The 17383-nt window shown below is 50.0% G+C and overlaps 1 protein-coding gene across 3 annotated transcripts in view; it reads left to right on the top strand.

Annotated features, from left to right (window-relative positions):
* The first annotated feature begins 13484 nt into the window (after window positions 1-13484).
* PLEKHM2 (pleckstrin homology and RUN domain containing M2) overlaps window positions 13485-17383 on the top strand; it is a 51382-nt gene continuing 47483 nt past the window's right edge. For all 3 annotated transcript variants that reach the window (XR_006694401.3, XM_045380066.2, XM_045380063.2), the window contains exon 1: window positions 13485-13768. Coding sequence is in view for 2 of the 3 variants with exons in the window: in XM_045380066.2 (XP_045236001.1) it covers window positions 13709-13768 (60 nt within the window). In the remaining variant the exon portion in view is untranslated. The remainder of the gene's footprint in view (window positions 13769-17383) is intronic.

The following is a 17383-nucleotide window of genomic DNA, read 5'->3' as shown; positions in this document are numbered from 1 at the left end:
TAATTTTTGTACTTTTAGTAGAGACAAAGGGTTTCACCATGTTGGTCTGGCTGGTCTCGAACTCCTGACCTTGTGATCCACCCAGCTTGGCCTCTCAAAGTGCTGGGATTACAGGTGTTAGCCACTGCGCCCATCCAGAGACCCATAATTCTGAACTGTTTTGAGTTGATTTCCTTATTGTTGAGTTTCAAGACAACTTTCCTATCCTAAAGCTTTCTTTTCTTTTCTTTTCTTTTTTTTTTTTTTTGAGACTGAGTGTTGCTCTGTCACCCAGGCTGGAGTGCAGTGACACCATCTTGGCTCACTGCAACCTTGGTCTCCTGGGTTCAAGCGATTCTCCTGCCTCAGCCTCCTGAGCAGCTGGGACTACAGGCACGCACCACCACATCCAGCTAATTTTTGTAGCTTTAGTAGAGATGAGGTTTCACCATATTGGCCAGGCTGGTCTCGAACTCATTACCTTGTGATCCACCTGCCTTAGCCTCCCAAAGTGCTGGTATTACAGGCGTGAGCCACCACACCTGGCCTATCCTAAAGCTTTCTAAATGACGTGTCTGTGCTTAAAGTGATAAAAAATTAACCATTTTCAGACTTTTAGAGATACCCTGGGGTGTTAACCAGTGTAGAGTCATTACTTTATGTATAGATTTGTACCACGGGGCCTTTATTTGAGAGGATTTCTATGTACACAGACAAGGCAGTTTAAACAGGGTAGCTTAGACAAATCTCACCTTGTTCTACTACCCTTCTTACCTGTCTGAAAAGAATTATGAGGACAAAGGCTAGTTGAAGGTAAGAAATAATTATTCTGTCGCTCAATCTTTTGATATTCAGTTCTATTTGAAATGAGATTTCTAGTACATGATAGAGCTCTTATTTATAGTCCAATTTTAGTAGGAATTATGAGACATTAGTTATTAGTGGAAAGAATTACTGGTCCTTGGCACAGAGAAAGGGGAATTCCCTGCATCTTTATTTTTTAAAAGACTAAAAGTATCAAGGGAGTAAATGTGTTCGGGGTTTTATGGCAGAAGTGTGTGTCTACAGCTTGGGGGAGAAAAAAATCTAAGAAAAGAGGAGTGGAGCTGGGCACAGTTGCTCACACCTGTAGTCTCAGCACTTTGGGAGGCTGAGGCAGGAGAATCTGATCACTTGAGCCCAGGGGTTCAAGGCTGCAGTGAGCTACGATGGTGCCACTGCACTCCAGCCTGGGTGACAGAAAGATACCCTCTCTCACAAAAACAGAAAAGAAGGCTGGGCACGGTGGCTCACGCCTCTGATCCCAGAACTTTGGGAGGCCGAGGCGAGCAGATCAACTGAGGTCAGGAGTTCGAGAACAGCCTGGCCAACATGGTGAAACCTTGTCTCTACTAAAAATACAAAAATTGGCTGGGCGTGGTGGCTTATGTCTGTAATCCTAGCACTTTGAAAGGCCAAGGTGGGCGGATCACGAGGTCAGGAGTTTGAGACCAACCTGGCCAACATGGTAAAACCCCGTCTCTACTAAAAATACAAAAATTAGCCAGGCGGTGTGGCAGGCACCTGTAATCCCAGCTACTGGGGAGGCTGAGGCAGGAGAATCACTTGAACCCGGGAGGTGGAGGTTGCAGTGAGCCAAGACTGTGCCATTGCACTCCAGCCTGGGTGACAGAGTGAGACTCTGTCTCAAAAAAAAAAAAATTCTCCAAATAAATGCTTCAGGATTTTTTTTTTCTTTTTTCTTTTTTGAGACAGAGCCTTGCCCTGTCACTGTAGCGCAGTGGTGCAATCTTGGCTCGCTGCAACCTGCGCATCCCGGGTTCAAGTGATTCTCATGCTTCAGCCTCCTGAGTAGCTGGAACTACAGGTGCACACCATGCCTGGCTAATTTTTTTTTTTCAAGATTGAGTTTCACTCTTGTTGCCCAGGCTGAAGTGCAATGGCGTCATCTTGACTCACTGCCACCTCTGCCTCCCAGGTTCAGGTGATTCTCCTGCCTCAGCCTCCTGAGTAGCTGGGATTACAGGCACCCACCCCACCCAACTAATTTTTTGTATTTTTAGTAGAGACCGGGTTTTACCATATTGGTCAGGCTGGTCTCGAACTCCTGACATCAGGTGATCCATCTGCCCCAGCCTCCGAAAGTGCTGGGATTATAGGTGTGAGCCACCACGCCCGGCCTAATTTTTTGTATTTTTAGTAGAGACAGCATTTTGCCATGTTGCCCAGGCTGGAGTGCAATGGCGTGATCTCGCTCACTGCAACCTCTGCCTCCTGGGTTCAAGCGATTCTCCTGCCTCAGCCTCCTGAGTAGCGGGAATTACAGGCATGTGCCACCACACCTGGCTAATTTTGTATTTTAGTAGAGATGGGTTTTCTCCATGTTGATCAGGCTGGTCTCAAACTCCGAACACCTGCCCCAGCCTCCCCAGCAGATCATGAGGTCAGGAGTTTGAGACCAGCCTGGTTAACATGGTGAAACCCTGTTTCTACTGAAAATACAAAAAATAGCCAGGCATGGTGGTGGGCACCTATAATCCCAGTTCTTGGGAGGCTGAGGCAGGAGAATCGCTTGAACCCGGGACGCGGAGGTTGCAGTGAGCCGAGATTGTGCCACTGCACTCCAGCTTGGGCAAAAAGAGCGAAACTCCGTCTCAAAATAAATAATTAAATAAATACATAAAACTTTGACCCCTCTTTTCACACCCTACCTATATCTAACCATTCCAGAATCCTATCGACTGTACTTCAAAATATATTCGATATCTGATCATTTCTAGAACCCTGGTCCCAGGCACCATTTCTTCTTGCCTGGATTATTGCAACAGGTCTCCCTGCTCCTGCCCTTGTCTACCTGGCTACCTACCTGCCTGTCTGCCTCCCTACCTGCCTGCCTGCCTACCTATATGCCTACCTACATACCGACCTACCTGCCTACATACCTATCTGCCTGCCTGCCTGCCTACCTGCCTGCCTGCCTGCCTGCCTACCTACCTACATACCTACCTACCTGCCTTCCTGCCTACCTACCTGTCTTGTCCACTCTTAGCACAACAGCCAGCATAATTGTGTTGAATCAGATCAAGCCTCTCCTCCAAACCCTTCAGTGGGTTCCTATCTCACTCAAAGTAAAAGCTGAAGTCCTTATAATGCCTCCAAGGCCCCTGTGGCTCTCTCTGCTTCACTTCCTGCTTGCCTGTCTACCTGCCTACCTACCTACCTGTCTACCTACTTACCTTCCTCCATACCTACATGCTTATCTACATACCTACCTATCTACATACCTGTCTGCTTGCCTGTCTACCTATCTGCCTGCCTGCCTACTTACCTACCTACCTAGCTGCTAGCCTACCTACATGCCTATCTACATACCTGTCTGCCTGCCTGCCTACCTGCCTACCTACATGCCTATCTATATACCTACCTATCTGCATACCTGCTGCTTGCCTGCCTACCTGTCTCTCTGCCTGCTTACCTACCTACCCACTTGCCTTCCTGCCTACCTAACTGCCTTGTCTGCTCTTAGCACAACAGCCAGGTACTGAATCAGATCAGGCCTCTCCTCCAAACCCTTCAGCGGGTTCCTATCTCACTCAGAGTAAAAGCTGAAGTCCTTATAATGCCTGCAAGGCCCCGGTGGCTCTCTCTCCTTCACTTCCTGCTTTCCCACCCTTCAGCTCTGAGCCACCCTGGCCTGATTGGCCTTGACACTTGCCATTACATGCCTGCTCCCACGTCAGGGCCTTAGGCTGGAATTCTGTTTCCTCAGAGACCTTCCTGGCTTTCTTTCTCACTTCTTTCAAGTCTTTACTCAGATTAAATATTTGGTAAATATAAATCAGGTAAATATAAATTTGGTAAATATAAATATAAATAAATGTGGTCAATATAAATATAAATCAGACCTTTATACAAGGTCTCGCTCTGTCACCCAGGCTGAGGTGCTGTGCAATTATGACTCCCTGCTCAAGAGATCTTCCCACCTCAGCCTCCTGAGGAGCTGGAACTACATGTTCACACCTCCCAAAGTGTGGGGATTACAGGTGTAATTGATAAATATTTGATAACTTACTTAGGTAAAGTAGCCAGAGAAGACCTCACCAAAGTGATACTAGGTGACAGTATAACACCTTAGTGATATCACCTTAGTGAGGCCTTCTCTAGCTACTTTATCTAAAATTGTAGCTGCCCCTCCCCACATCACTTCCCTTCTACATTTTTGTCCTTTGCATTGACCACTACCTAACATACTGTGTCTCACTTATGTATCTTGTTTATTTTCTTTCTCTGCTATTAGACTGTAAGCTCCATGAGGGTAGGGATTGATGTCTGTCCTTCTCAATGCCATACCCTCAGTGTCTAGAACTGTGCCTTGTGCAGAGGAGCCACTTGACAGAGCAGGAGCACCGTCATCTTGGACAAACACCACCATTTTCAGTTCCAGCTCCCTTTCAAACCTCATGCATCTTAAGGAAATCACTTCTCTTCTAACAACAAGCAGCCAGAAAGAGCAGACAGTAAACACAGATAAGACAGCTCAGGCACAGAAGGAGGGAGAAAATCAACTTCACACTCATACAATGGGCCTCAGTAAAACAGTGGGCCCTAATAAGCACATTCCTTTCCCTCTAGGTGCACTAAGATAGGGAAGCTAAAAAGCAGACTCAGGGGGTTGGGGGATGCCTGCAGCTGCAGGAAGATGTATGGGAACAGACACACAACTGTCCCTGCCACGTAAGCAAGACAAAGAGACACAGAAACATTCCGAGCCTGTGATAAGCTCTCCCACCCTGAACTCTTAAATACTCATAGTCTGTAAGAGAAAAGGCTCCCAATTTAACTTGGCCAGGAGCCCCTCTCAGGTTTATTCTCCAAAATATGCCCATCTTTGACTGTTAAGCCACTTTTCATGTTTCTTTCTTCTTTCTTCAACTCTTACACCACTCAGATATGTTTTGAATGAACAAATCCAGGAACACCATTTTTCTGCCTCAGTTTCCTGACTTCAAAGTCCCTGAGAGGCTGCCATAAGTGGGGTGACATAGCTAGTGGCAGAAATGTGCCTGAAACCCAGACAGGTCAGTGAGGCCCATTGAGAGATTCTAGCCCCAATGACCACTGATGCTGAGTTTAATGTAGATTTAAGGCAGATGACATTCAGGGTTAGTATGCTTGCAGACTTCTATGTGAGGTAGTTTTTTTGTTTTTTTGTTTGTTTGTTTTTTGTTTTTTTTTTTTTTTAGACAGGTTCTCACTCTATCGCCCAGGCTGGAGTGCTAGAGTACAGTGGCACAATCATAGCTCACTATAACCTTGAAACTCCTTGGCTCAAGTCATCCTCTCACAGCAGCCTCCTGAGTAGCTAGGACTAGAGGTGCATGCAGGCACACTCAGCTAATTTTTTTTTTTTTTTTGAGACGGAGTCTCGCTTTGTCGCCCAGGTCGGAGTACAGTGGCGTGATCTCGGCTCACTGCAAGCTCCGCCTCCCGGGTTTACGCCATTCTCCTGCCTCAGCCTCCCGAGTAGCTGGGACTACAGGCACCCGCCACCACGCCCGGCTAATTTTTTGTATTTTTAGTAGAGACGGGGTTTCAATGTGTTAGCCAGGATGGTCTCGATCTCCTGACCTCATGATCCACCCGCCTCGGCCTCCCAACCAGCTAATTTTTTAAAATTTCTTAGAGACAGGATCTTACTATGTTGCCCAGGGTGGACTTGAACTCCTGACCTCAAGCAATGCTCCTGCCTCAGCCTTCCAAAGTACTGGGATTATAAGTGTGAGCCACTGCACCTACCTGGCCCCGGTGAAGTAGTACGTCTTATTATACCCACATATAAGACCAATTTGGGACATTGGCAAACAGTGTCTCTCTGCTACAGTCTTTGATCATAGTACCTCACCCATTGTCTTCCTAGAACGGGAAGGCTCAAATCAGGTGTATTAGGCCAGTCTTTCATTGCTATAAATACCTGAGAGTGGGTAATTTATTTTATTTTTTTTTTTGAGATGGAGTCTTGCTCTGTTTCCCAGGCTGGAGTGCAGTGGCATGATCTTGGCTCACTGCAACCTCCACCTCCCAGGTTCAAGCGATTCTCCTGCATCAGCCTCCCAAGTAGCTGGGACTACAGGCATGCACAACCATGCCTGGCTAATTTTTGTATTTTTAGTAGATATGGGGTTTTACCACGTTGGCCATGCTGGTCTTGAATGCCGGACCTCAAGTGATCCACCCGCCTTGGCCTCCCAAAGTGCTAGGATTACAGGCGTGAGCCACTGTGCTCGGTGAGACTGTGTAATTTATAAAGAAAAGAAGTTTAATTGGCTCATGGTTCTGCAGGCTGCACAAGCATGGGCCAACATTGTTCAGCTTCTGGGGAGGCCTCCGGGAACTTTTACTCATGGCAGAAGGTGAAGCAGGAGCAGGCATATCACATGACAAAAGCAAGAGCAAGAGAAAGAGCGTGGTGGGGAGGTGTCACATACTTTTACCTGACTACATCTTGCGAGAATTCACTCACTGTCTTGAGGACAGCACCAAGAGGATGGTGCTCAACCATTCATGAGAACTACACCCCCACGATCCAATCACCTCCCATCAGGCTCCACCTCCAACACTGAGGATTACTTTTTTTTTTTTTTTTGAGACAGGATCTTGCTTTGCGCCCAGGCTGGAATGCAGTGGCGTGATCTCAGCTCACTGCAACCTCTGCCTCCCAGTTTCAAGCGATTCTCCTGCCTCAGCCTCCAGTGTAGCTGGGATTAAGGCACGTGTGCCACCATGCCTGGCTAATTTTTGTATTGTTAGTAGAGACGGGGTTTCACCATGTTGGCCAGGCTGGTCTCGAACTCCTGACCTCAAGTGATCTGCTTATCTTGGCCTCCCAAAGTGCTGGGATTATAGGAATGAGCCACCACACCTGGCCTGAGGATTACATTTTCACATGAGATTTGAAACAAATATCCAAACTATATCATCAGGTGTAAAAAGAAGCAACCTTACATCATTTGTCCTTAGTTTTGTTTTATTTTTGTCACCTAGGCTGGGGTCTTGAACTCCTGACCTCAGGCAATCCACCCACCTCGGTATCCCAAAGTGCTGGGATTACAAGTGTGAGCCACTGCACACAGTCTCTTTTGTCCTTTAACTTCCATGGCCAGCTAAAAACTTTATCTGCATTTTAATTAAGTTAAAACCATTAATCAGCAAAAATAAATTAATCAGAAAATTATTCAGAAAAAAGAAACTGTTGGCCGGGCGCGGTGGCTCAAGCCTGTAATCCCAGCACTTTGGGAGGCCGAGGCGGGCGGATCACGAGGTCAGGAGATTGAGACCATCCTGGCTAACACGGTGAAACCCCGTCTCTACTAAAAATACAAAAAACTAGCCGGGCGCGGTGGCGGGCGCCTGTAGTCCCAGCTACTCGGGAGGCTGAGGCAGGAGAATGGCGTAAACCCGGGAGGCGGAGCTTGCAGTGAGCTGAGATCCGGCCACTGCACTCCAGCCTGGGTGACAGAGCAAGACTCCGTCTCAAAAAAAAAAAAGAAAAAAGAAACTGTAAAGGCCGGGCACAGTGGCTCAAGCCTGTAATCCCAGCACTCTGGGAGGCCGAGACGGGCGGATCACGAGGTCAGGAGATCGAGACCATCCTGGCTAACACGGTGAAACCCTGTCTCTACTAAAAAATACAAAAAACTAGCCGGGTGAGGTGGCGAGCGCCTGTAGTCCCAGCTACTCAGGAGGCTGAAGCAGGAGAATGGCGTGAACCTGGGAGGCGGAGCTTGCAGTGAGCTGAGATCCGGCCACTGCACTCCAGCCTGGGTGACAGAGCGAGACTCTGTCTCAAAAAAAAAAAAAAAAAAAAAAACACCTGTAGCATAGCCCTTTGTATGCTACAGCTCAAGGCAGCTGTTCTAGGTTGATGGACAGTTCTCTTCCATACAGTGATTCAAGGAACTAGAGTGTCTACATTTTATAAGTCTGACATCCCCTTTGCTTCATCCCACTGATAGAAGAAGAAACAGCATGGAAGAGGAAATTTGTGTAGAATCCCAGCCTAGGAATGGATCACATTTCTGTTCATGTTCTATTTGAGAGGATTTTATCATATAGCTGTGTCTGTTGCAAAGGAGGCTGGGAAATGTAGTGTAGCACTGTGCCTGGTTACAACCGTATTACTGTGTAAAGAGAGAGAAGATTTTGTTTTTTTGTTGTTTGGCTTTTGTTTTGAGACAGGGTCTTGTTCTGTTGCCTAAGTTGGAGTGCAGTGGTGCAAACATGGCTCACTGCAGCCTCAACCTCCCATGTGGCTGGGATCACAGGAACACATCACCATGCCTGGCTAATTTTGTGATTTTTTGTAGAGATGGGGGTCTTACTTTGTTGCCCAGGCTGGTCTTGAACTCCTGGGCTCAAGTGATCGTCCCACCTTGGCCTCCCAAAGCTCTGGGATTACAGATGTTAGCCATCACACCCAGTCAGAGAGAGCAGATTTGGGTGAATAGCTAGAGGCCCTCGGATGCGAACAGACCAGCATGCTTGAGAAATTAAGGTTGGTGGGGCTGGCACACACCAGCTGAGAGATTAGGAGATGAGTCAGGGAGGGAGGCTGGATCAGATGAGCGTTGGAAGCCAGAGAAAAGAGTATGGACTGTATTCTAAATGCTATGACAGTAGGTGGAAGCGGCAGTCAGCTGAGATCACGCCACTGCACTCCAGCCTGGGTGACAGAGCGAGACTCTGTCTCAAAAAACAACAGGCTGGGCCGGGCGCGGTGGCTCACGCCTGTAATCCCAGCTGTCAGGGAGGCAGAGGCAGGAGGATAGCTTGAGCCCAGGAGTTCAAGACCTGCCTGGGTAATATAGCGAGACCCCGTTCTCCACAAAAAAGGAAAAAAAAAAAAGACAAAAAAAAAAAAAAACAACAGGCTGGGCGCCCGGTGGCTCAGGCCTGTAATCCCAGCACTTTGGGAGGCTGAGGTGGGTGGATCACGAGGTCAAGAGTTCAAGACCAGCCTGGCCAAAGTGATAAAACCCCATCTCTACTAAAAATACAAAAATTAGCCAGGTGCAGTGACAGGCACCTGTAATCCCAGCTACTTGGGAGACTGAGGCAGGATAATTGCTTGAACCCAGGAGGCGGAGGTTGCAGTGAGCCAAGATCGAGCCACTGCACTCCAGCCTGGGCGACAGAGTAAGACTCTTGTCTCAAAGAACAACGAAAAAAAAAAATAAAAAATAAAAAAAATAAGAATAGAAAAATAGAATCATTTTTCCTGGGTCACTGATTTGGAAATTAAGGCAAAGTGACTTGCCTGAGGCCCTAGCATGAATCAGCTGAGGCTTTTGATTCTTGTTGCCTTTTGACTCAGAGTCCCGTGCACTTCTCATGTGATCAGAAAAGTCTTGTGCAATAAATGAATGAGCTTCAATTTCCAGCTTAGGTGACTCCCAATAACAAAACAAATAGTTACCTTGTGTTTTTCAGAGTCACCCTGTTGTTGTTGTTGTTGTTTGTTTGTTTGTGTGCTTTTTGGGGTTTTCTTAGAGATGAAGTCTCACTCTGTCACCCAGGCTGGAGTGCAGCCACGTGAGCTCAAGAGACCCTCCCTCTTCAGCCTCCGAAGCAGCTGAGGCTATAGACGGGCACCACCACGCCCGGCTCGCCCTGTGTTTGACACGCAGAATGGATTCCATATTTGAATGCTGGACAAGGAGCAATTAGCTGCGCATGAATGCACATTTGACCTCTCCCTCTTTCCTGCAAGAAGTCTTGTTAGATAACAATGTCTGTTCTACCAGCTCACCTATGCAAACCTTAGGAATTTGGTAGACAGTGAGACCTTACGTTCCTCTGAATGTTGTAAAATGCTGAACGTGACCATCTCCCAATGCATGAAGATGAAAACAATAGGGTAGAAATGCCACCACCTTCTTACGTCACAGACTAAGTGGATCACCCCGGGTATACAGCCAAGGAATAAAAATATCCATTGAGTGTACCCTGTGTCCAAGCCATGAACAGCCATTCCTAGTGAGGAGGTGCCCAGCAGAAGACAGTGCTCAGCAGAAGATGGCCTGCTATTCAACAGCAGAGAAGAATACCAAAGCTTGTTGGGTCAACTACGGGGACTGCATTTTCATGAACCAGAGCTGCATCCAACAGGTTGGGGCCTGTACGCACCTAGCCAGGATGGAGTGGGAAGGAAGTGCACGATTAGACTAGTCATTCACTCCAGCTGCCTCTGACTGCACAAACACCTTTGGTAAGTAGGAGGCTATTTCTACTCACAGATACCTGGTTATTTATTTCCTCATTCAAAATAATGTGTCCTCTGTCCTCAACTTTTTCTCTACCGATCCAGTGACTGGAGTCTCAACCCTCATCTGTTCTTATTCTGCTCTCTGAGTAAGAGAGGTAGATGACAACTCCAAAGAGGCTGTTATCTCTTATTTTCCTGAACTCAGTACAAATAAGAAAACACCCTGGGCTGGGCATGATGGCTCATGCCTGTAATCCCAGCCCTTTGGGAGGTTGAGGTAAGAGGATGGCCTGAGCTCAGGAGTTCAAGACCAGCCTGAGTAACAGAGCGAGGCCATGTCTCTATAAAAAATAAAATTCGCTGGGCATGGTGGCACAGCTACTTGGGAGGCTGACGTGGGAGGATTCCCCAGGGAGTTCAAGCTGCAGTGAGCTATGATCACACCACTGCACTCCAGCCTGGGTGACAAAGAGTGAGACCCTGTCTTTAAAAAATAATTTAAGGCCGAGGCGGGCAGATCACCTGAGGTCAGGAGTTCAAGACCAGCCTGGGCAACATGGTGAAACCCCATCTCTACTAAAAATACAAAAATTAGCCGGGCGTGGTGGCTGGTGCCTATAATCCCAGCTACTCAGGAGGCTGAGGCAGAGAATTGCTTGAACCCGGGAGGCAAGGTTGCAGTGAGCTGAGATCATGCCACTGCACTCCAGCCTGGGCGACAAAATAAATAAATAAATAAACAAACAAATAAATATATTTTTTTTTAAAAAAAAAGAAAATGTCCTGGGTGTAGTTAGTATAAACTTCACTTTTTTCCCTAAAGGGTTAGACCCAGCCCCCGTGGGGTTGTCTCCTAGAATAGCATTCAAAACTGTAAAGGGCTCCTTGGCCCAGAAAAGGATACAAATGACTTCTGGAGTCAGATTCCTGGGTTGGCATTTGGGCTCCACCACTTGCTGTATGATTTTCAGCAAAGTACCTAAATCCTATCCCTTAATTTCTTTATCTGTACAAGAATCGTTCCATGAGGATACACGAGACCAGTGTACAGAAAGCACTGAGTTCAGTGCATGACACATAGTTAACACTAAACACTTAACATTCACTGTTGTCGACACTCGTATTTACTGTTAGGAACTCTTGTCCTAGGTCCTGGGGTGGTAATGATATGCGGCAACCCCAGCTTCTCAGGTAATTGTTTTCTTTTCCTTTTCCTGAGTTCATTTTGTCCCCTGATGTAGTCATATAAAAACAAAGTACCAGCAGGGCGTGGTGGCTCACACCTGTAATTCCAGCATTTTGGGAGGCCGAGGCGGGTGGATCAACTGAGGTCAGGAGTTCCAGACAAGCCTGGCCAACCTGGCAAAACCCCGTCTCTACTAAAATACAAAAAATTAGCCAGGCATGGTGGCGGGCGCCTGTAATCTCAGCACTCAGGAAGCTGAGACAGGAGAATCACTTGAACCTGGGAGGCGGAGGTTGCAGTGAGCCGAGATTGTGCCACTGCACTCCGACCTGGGGAACAGAGCAAGACTCTGCCTCAAAAAAAAAAAAAAAAAAAAAAAATGAGCTGGGTGTGGTGGCACGCGCGCCTGTAGTCCCAGCTACTCAGGAGGCTGAAGCAGGAGAATCGCTTAAACCTGGGAAGCAGAGGTTGCAGTGAGCCGATATCGCATCACTGCACTCTAGCCTGGGGAACAGAGCAAGGCTCTGTCTCAGAGAAAAAAAAAAAAAAAAAAAAGGTAACACTATCTTAGGTCTCTCCTTAGGAAACCGAGGGGTGGGGAGCAACCTTTGGAGGCTTGTGGGGTTCCTCTGAGATAAGCAATGAATCAGTATTTCAGATGCTAAGGGGACTTCAGGGATGGGGTGGCCTGAGCAGAGAAGAGGGAAGACCAGGGAACCAGAGTTGAGAATTGGGGTGTCTGAGAATAAAAAGGAGGGACTAATCGATGTGTCAGGATATATTTATTTGGGAACCTAGGGAGGGGAGAGAGCCAGGTAGGAGACTGAGAGCTCTAAGTGCAGGGGCTGTATGAGATGGATTTGAGGAGGGTGTGTGGGAACACAGAGTTGTTATGGTGGGCTTCAGGGGCTGAGGGAGTTGAGGCCCTCGCGATATGTGGGGCTGAAGAAGAGGGATAAGGATAAGGAGTGGGAACCGTGTTGGGGCTGAAGGTGAAGAGGGTGTGTTTAGGGGGTGGGGAGGAGCACCAGGGGCCTCAAATGTAAGACTGGGCCTTTAAGTTGAGGCACTGAGGAGGGGAGAGGCTGGGGAGGGCTGGGGGCTGGAGTCTAGGCTGACCCGGTGGGGGTGCTGGGTCCTTCAGGCTGCCAAAGCCAGGGGGCCTGGGTCTGCGCATTGAGGGGATGGCTGGGCTGAGGAAGGGGAGGAAGATAAGTGGGGCTTGTGGGCTGAGAGGGTCTCGGGGTCCCTGGCCAGAGTTAGTGAGGTGCACTGGGGTCTCCGAGGAGGGGTGGGGCCCCCCGCGAGGGAGGAGGGTCTGTGGACTAAAGAGGACCGGCAGGAGGGGGCCCAGGGTTTGTGGGTGTCTCTGGAGTCTCTGAGGAGGGCCAGGGTCTCGGGGTCTGTGGAGGTCTCGGGTCTGTGGAGGTCTCTGGCCTGTGGGGTCGGAGTCTCCAGAGTCCTTGGGGCTGTGGAAGTCTTTGGGGTTTTGAGGCGGGAGCCTGTGGGCTGAGGAGGGCTGTGGGGAGGGTCTCGGGGTCTCTGAGGCGGGCCAGCGCCTCGGGGTCTGTGGGGGTTGCTGAGGAGGGCTGGGGGCCCAGGGTCTGTGGGGGTCCCCAGCAGGTGGGACTGGGGTCTCCGGAGTCCCTGGAATCTGAGAGTGTCTCTGAGGTCCCGTGGGGGTAGTCTATGGCCTGAGGAGGGCTGGTGGGGAGGGTCGGTGTCCTGGGCAGGTGGGGTCGGGGTCTCCTGAGTCCCTGGGGTCTGAGAGTGTCTCTGGGGTCCCTGAGGGAATCTGTGGGCTGAGGAGGGCTTGGGGAGGGTCTCTGAGGAGGGCCGGGGTCCCCGGCACGAGATCTCCGGAGTCCCTGGGGTCTGAGGGTGTCTCTGGGGACCCGGGGAGAGTCTGTGGCCTGAGGAGGGCTGGGGGCGGGTCTCGGGGTCTCTGGGGAGGGCCGCGCCCAGGGTCTGTGCGGGTCTCCGGGTCCCCGGAGTCCCCAGGCGCAGGCGGGCCCTGGCGCCGCCCCGCCTGACATCAGTTCCTGCCGCCGCCGCCGCGCACAGCCCGCGGCCTCCTTCCCCGCCGGCCGCGCTCCGGAGCCGCCGGGCCGCGGTGGAGCGAGGGCCCGGGCGAGGCGAGGGCCGGGCGGCGGGCGCCGGGCCCCGCGGCCGGCACGACGGAGCCCCCGTACGGCCGGCGGCAGCGGTTGGCGGCGGCCCCCGGCCCCCGGCGCGGGAAGAGGCGGCGGGGCGGCGGCAGCGGCGGCGACGGTGGCAGCGCCATGGAGCCGCGGGAGGTGAAGGACCGGATCCTGGAGAACATCTCGCTGTCGGTGAAGAAGGTGAGCGCGGCCGGCCTCCCTCCCGGCCGGGGCCCCTTCCCCGCCGCTCCCCCAACGCCCTCCGTCGGCGCTTGCCCGGGCCGGGGTCCCTCCTGCCGCCGGGACTCGGGCCCCCCGCCCTTCCCCTCCGCGACCCGGGGGGCGACGAGCGGCCGGGAGCACCGGGCCGGTGGAGGGGAAGCGGGGCCGCTCACGTGAGCGCCGCGGCCTCGGAGCTATTTTTAAAGAACAAAGTTAGGTCAGCATCCTCGGAGCTTCCCCAAACCTGGCCCGGGGCCCTGCCCTCCCGGAGAGGGGTCAGCGACCCTCCGGTCCCCCACTGGGGCAGCGGCGCCCCCGGCAGCTCCTGAAGGAGCCCTATGCAGCTTCCTGCGGAATCCGCTGCATCCCCGGGTCCCACTGCGAGGCTGGCGTCGCCCAGGGTCTGGCAGTCAGGGTGGAGACCAGTGACAAGCAACTTAACTTTCCCCGGGCTTGGGTCCTGGCGACATTGCCTCTGCTCCTGGGAAGTCCCCTGAATAATCTTGCTCAAGGATGGTAGCTTTGAAGAGGTTCACTGGAGGCTTCGATTATAAGAAGCTGAAGTACCTGGGGATTGCATTTTGGATGCGGAACCGAGGAACCGGGTGACACCACAGACACCTTGCTGTGGGGCTTGCCGCAGTAAACATCACTGTCCCAATTCCAGGTAGAAATGAGTACATACCTGTCAAGGGCATGTATTTGTGATGAAGTTGGCATATCCGCAAAAGGGTCTCGTGCTAGAAGGTAGAATCCATATTCTGACATTGTTGGGCTGGATGTAAAAATAAAATAATAATAATTTTAAAAGAATCCATCTTCACTGAAAACCTCAATGGCCAAATCAGAATGGATTTCTCTCTCTCTCTCTCTCTCTCTCTCTCTCTCTCTCTCTCTCTCTCTCTCTCTCTTCCCCCCTCTCTCCCCCCCCCCCTGTAATTTGAATTCCTGGCTCACCAGATAGTCTCAGAAACTGAAAAAAAAAAAGAAAAAGAAAAAGAAAATGGCTTGGGTGAGGGACTCAGCAGCTTATTTTACTTGAAGAAGCAAAATGAAGACAATTAGATCAACCATCATATTGAAATAATTGTCTGTTTTCCCACTTCTCCTCAAAAGCAACACAGGCAAGCTATTTTACCTTTTATAAAGATAAATGTGACTTAAAAATAAAACAGATTCTCAAATTGCCCTTACTAAAAACGTTCGTTTAAAAGCACAACTAAAGTAACATTGCTGAGATACAAGAGTTTTATGTAGTTTTACTGAGCTTTGCTAATGTAATGTGGTATGATTTTTGCTTACTCAAGGAGGGCAGGATGAGCAAATACTTTGTTGAGAAACAATACATCTTTCCTAATGGAAGAGAAAGGAACACAGGTGACCTTTCTAATCTAATCTGGGCTGATTGTGGCTTCAGGTAGGCCCGGCATTTGTCTTTTTATTTCAAACAAATGAATGGAGAAAGTCCGTGATGGAGAGGTGGTAGATATGGAGCACCCAGTCACATGTATAAGCATGAGTCTTTTGAAGGCAGAGATTCACTCTGTAAATCAGGCTGTCACTTATGAGAGTTAGGTGTGTTTGCTAAAATGCATATAATTTTAGGTGTTTGGACAAGGACACTTTATTGAGCTGGAATGCACCCCAGAAAATGTCACACACTAGAAACTGCAAACCCATCCCTGGGTGTATCACAACCAAAGCCATGGTCAGCATCATCGTTAGGAGAATGGATTCTGGAGTCTAGCTGCCCGATTGAATCCCCACCCTGCCATATTAATAACCCTGTAACCTTGGTCAGGCTTATTAACCTCTCCATGCCCCAGTTTCTTCATCTATAAAGCAGGGATAAAATTAGGGTTGTTGTGAAGTGTTTTTTGTTGTTGTTGTTTTGTTTGTTTTTGAGACAGTGTCTTGCTCTCTTTCCTAGGCTGGAGGTGTGATCTCCAGTGGTGTGATCTCAGCTCACTACAACCTCTACCTCCCAGGTTCAAGCGATTCTCCTGCTTCGGCCTCCTGGGTAGCTTGGGATTACAGGCGTGCGCCACCTTGCCTGGCTAATTTTTGTGTTTTTAGTGGAGATGGAGTTTCACCATGTTGGCCAGGCTGGTCTTGGAACTCCTGAACTCAAGTGATCTGCCTGCCTTGGCCTCCCAAAGTGCTGGGATTACAGGTGTGAGCCACCGCGCCCGACTAATTTTTGTGTTTTTGCAGAGACGGGATTTCACCATATTGGCCGGGCTGTGTTGTGATTTTTTTTTTTTTTTTTTTTTGAGACGAAGTCTCACTTTGTTGCCCAGGCTGGAGTGCAGTAGCGCAATCTCGGCTCACTACAACCTCCGCCTCCCAGGTTCAAGCAATTCTCCTGCCTCAGCCTGCTGAGTAGCCTGGGATTACAGGTGTGTGCCACCATGCCCGGCTAATTTTTTTTGTATTTTTAGTAGAGACAGGGTTTCACCATATTGGCCAGGCTGGTCTTGAACTCCTGACCTTGTGATCTGCCTGCCTCGGCCTCCCAGAGTGTTGGGATTACAGGCGTGAGCCACTGCGCCCGGCCTTTTTTTTTTTTTTTGAGACAGGAGTCTTGCTCTGTCGCCCAGGCTGGAGTGCAGTGGCGCGATCTCAGCTTACTGTAGGCTCCGCCTCCCGGGTTCACGCCACTCTCCTACCTCAGCCTCCGGAGTAGCTGGGACTACAGGCGCCCGCCACCACACCCGGCTAATTTTTTTGTATTTTTATTTATTTATTTATTTTTGAGACGGAGTCTCGCTCTGTCACCCAGGCTGGAGTGCGGTGGCCGGATCTCTGCTCACTGCAAGCTCCGCCTCCCGGGTTTACGCCATTCTCCTGGCTCAGCCTCCCGAGTAGCTGGGACTACAGGCGCCCGCCACCTCGCCCAGCTAGTTTTTTGTACTTTTTAGTAGAGACGGGGTTTCACCGTGTTAGCCAGGATGGTCTCGATCTCCTGACCTCGTGATCCGCCCGTCTCGGCCTCCCAAAGTGCTGGGATTACAGGCTTGAGCCACCGCGCCCGGCCATTTTTTTTGTATTTTTAGTAGAGACGGGGTTTCACCATGTTAGCCAGGATGGTCTCCATCTCCCGACCTTGTGATCCGCCTGCCTCAGCCTCTCAAAGTGCTGGGATTACAGGCGTGGTGAAGTTTTAATAAACATATGTAGAGTGTTTAGCATGGATCCTGACCCAGTCTTTTTTTTTTTTTTTTTTTTTTTTTTTGAGAAGGAGTCTCGCTCTGTCGCCCAGGCTGGAGTGCAGTGGCGCTATCTCAGGTCACTGCAAGCTCCGCCTCCTGGGTTCACGCTATTCTCCTGCCTCAGCCTCCCGAGTAGCTGGGACTACAGGCGCCCGCCACCTCGCCCGGCTAGTTTTTTGTATTTTTTTTAGTAGAGACGGGGTTTCACCGTGTTAGCCAGGATGGTCTCGATCTCCTGACCTCGTGATCCGCCCGTCTCGGCCTCCCAAAGTGCTGGGATTACAGGCTTGAGCCACCGCGCCCGGTCTGACCCAGTCCTAACTGGTAGATTTTTTCTTTGTGGAAGAGCCCATTCCTCAATTTTACAAGGCTTGAAGATGGC

The sequence above is a fragment of the Macaca fascicularis genome, chromosome 1, assembly GCF_037993035.2.
Source record: "Macaca fascicularis isolate 582-1 chromosome 1, T2T-MFA8v1.1".
Lineage (NCBI taxonomy): Eukaryota > Metazoa > Chordata > Mammalia > Primates > Cercopithecidae > Macaca > Macaca fascicularis.
This window is presented reverse-complemented; position numbering and strand designations above follow the sequence as displayed.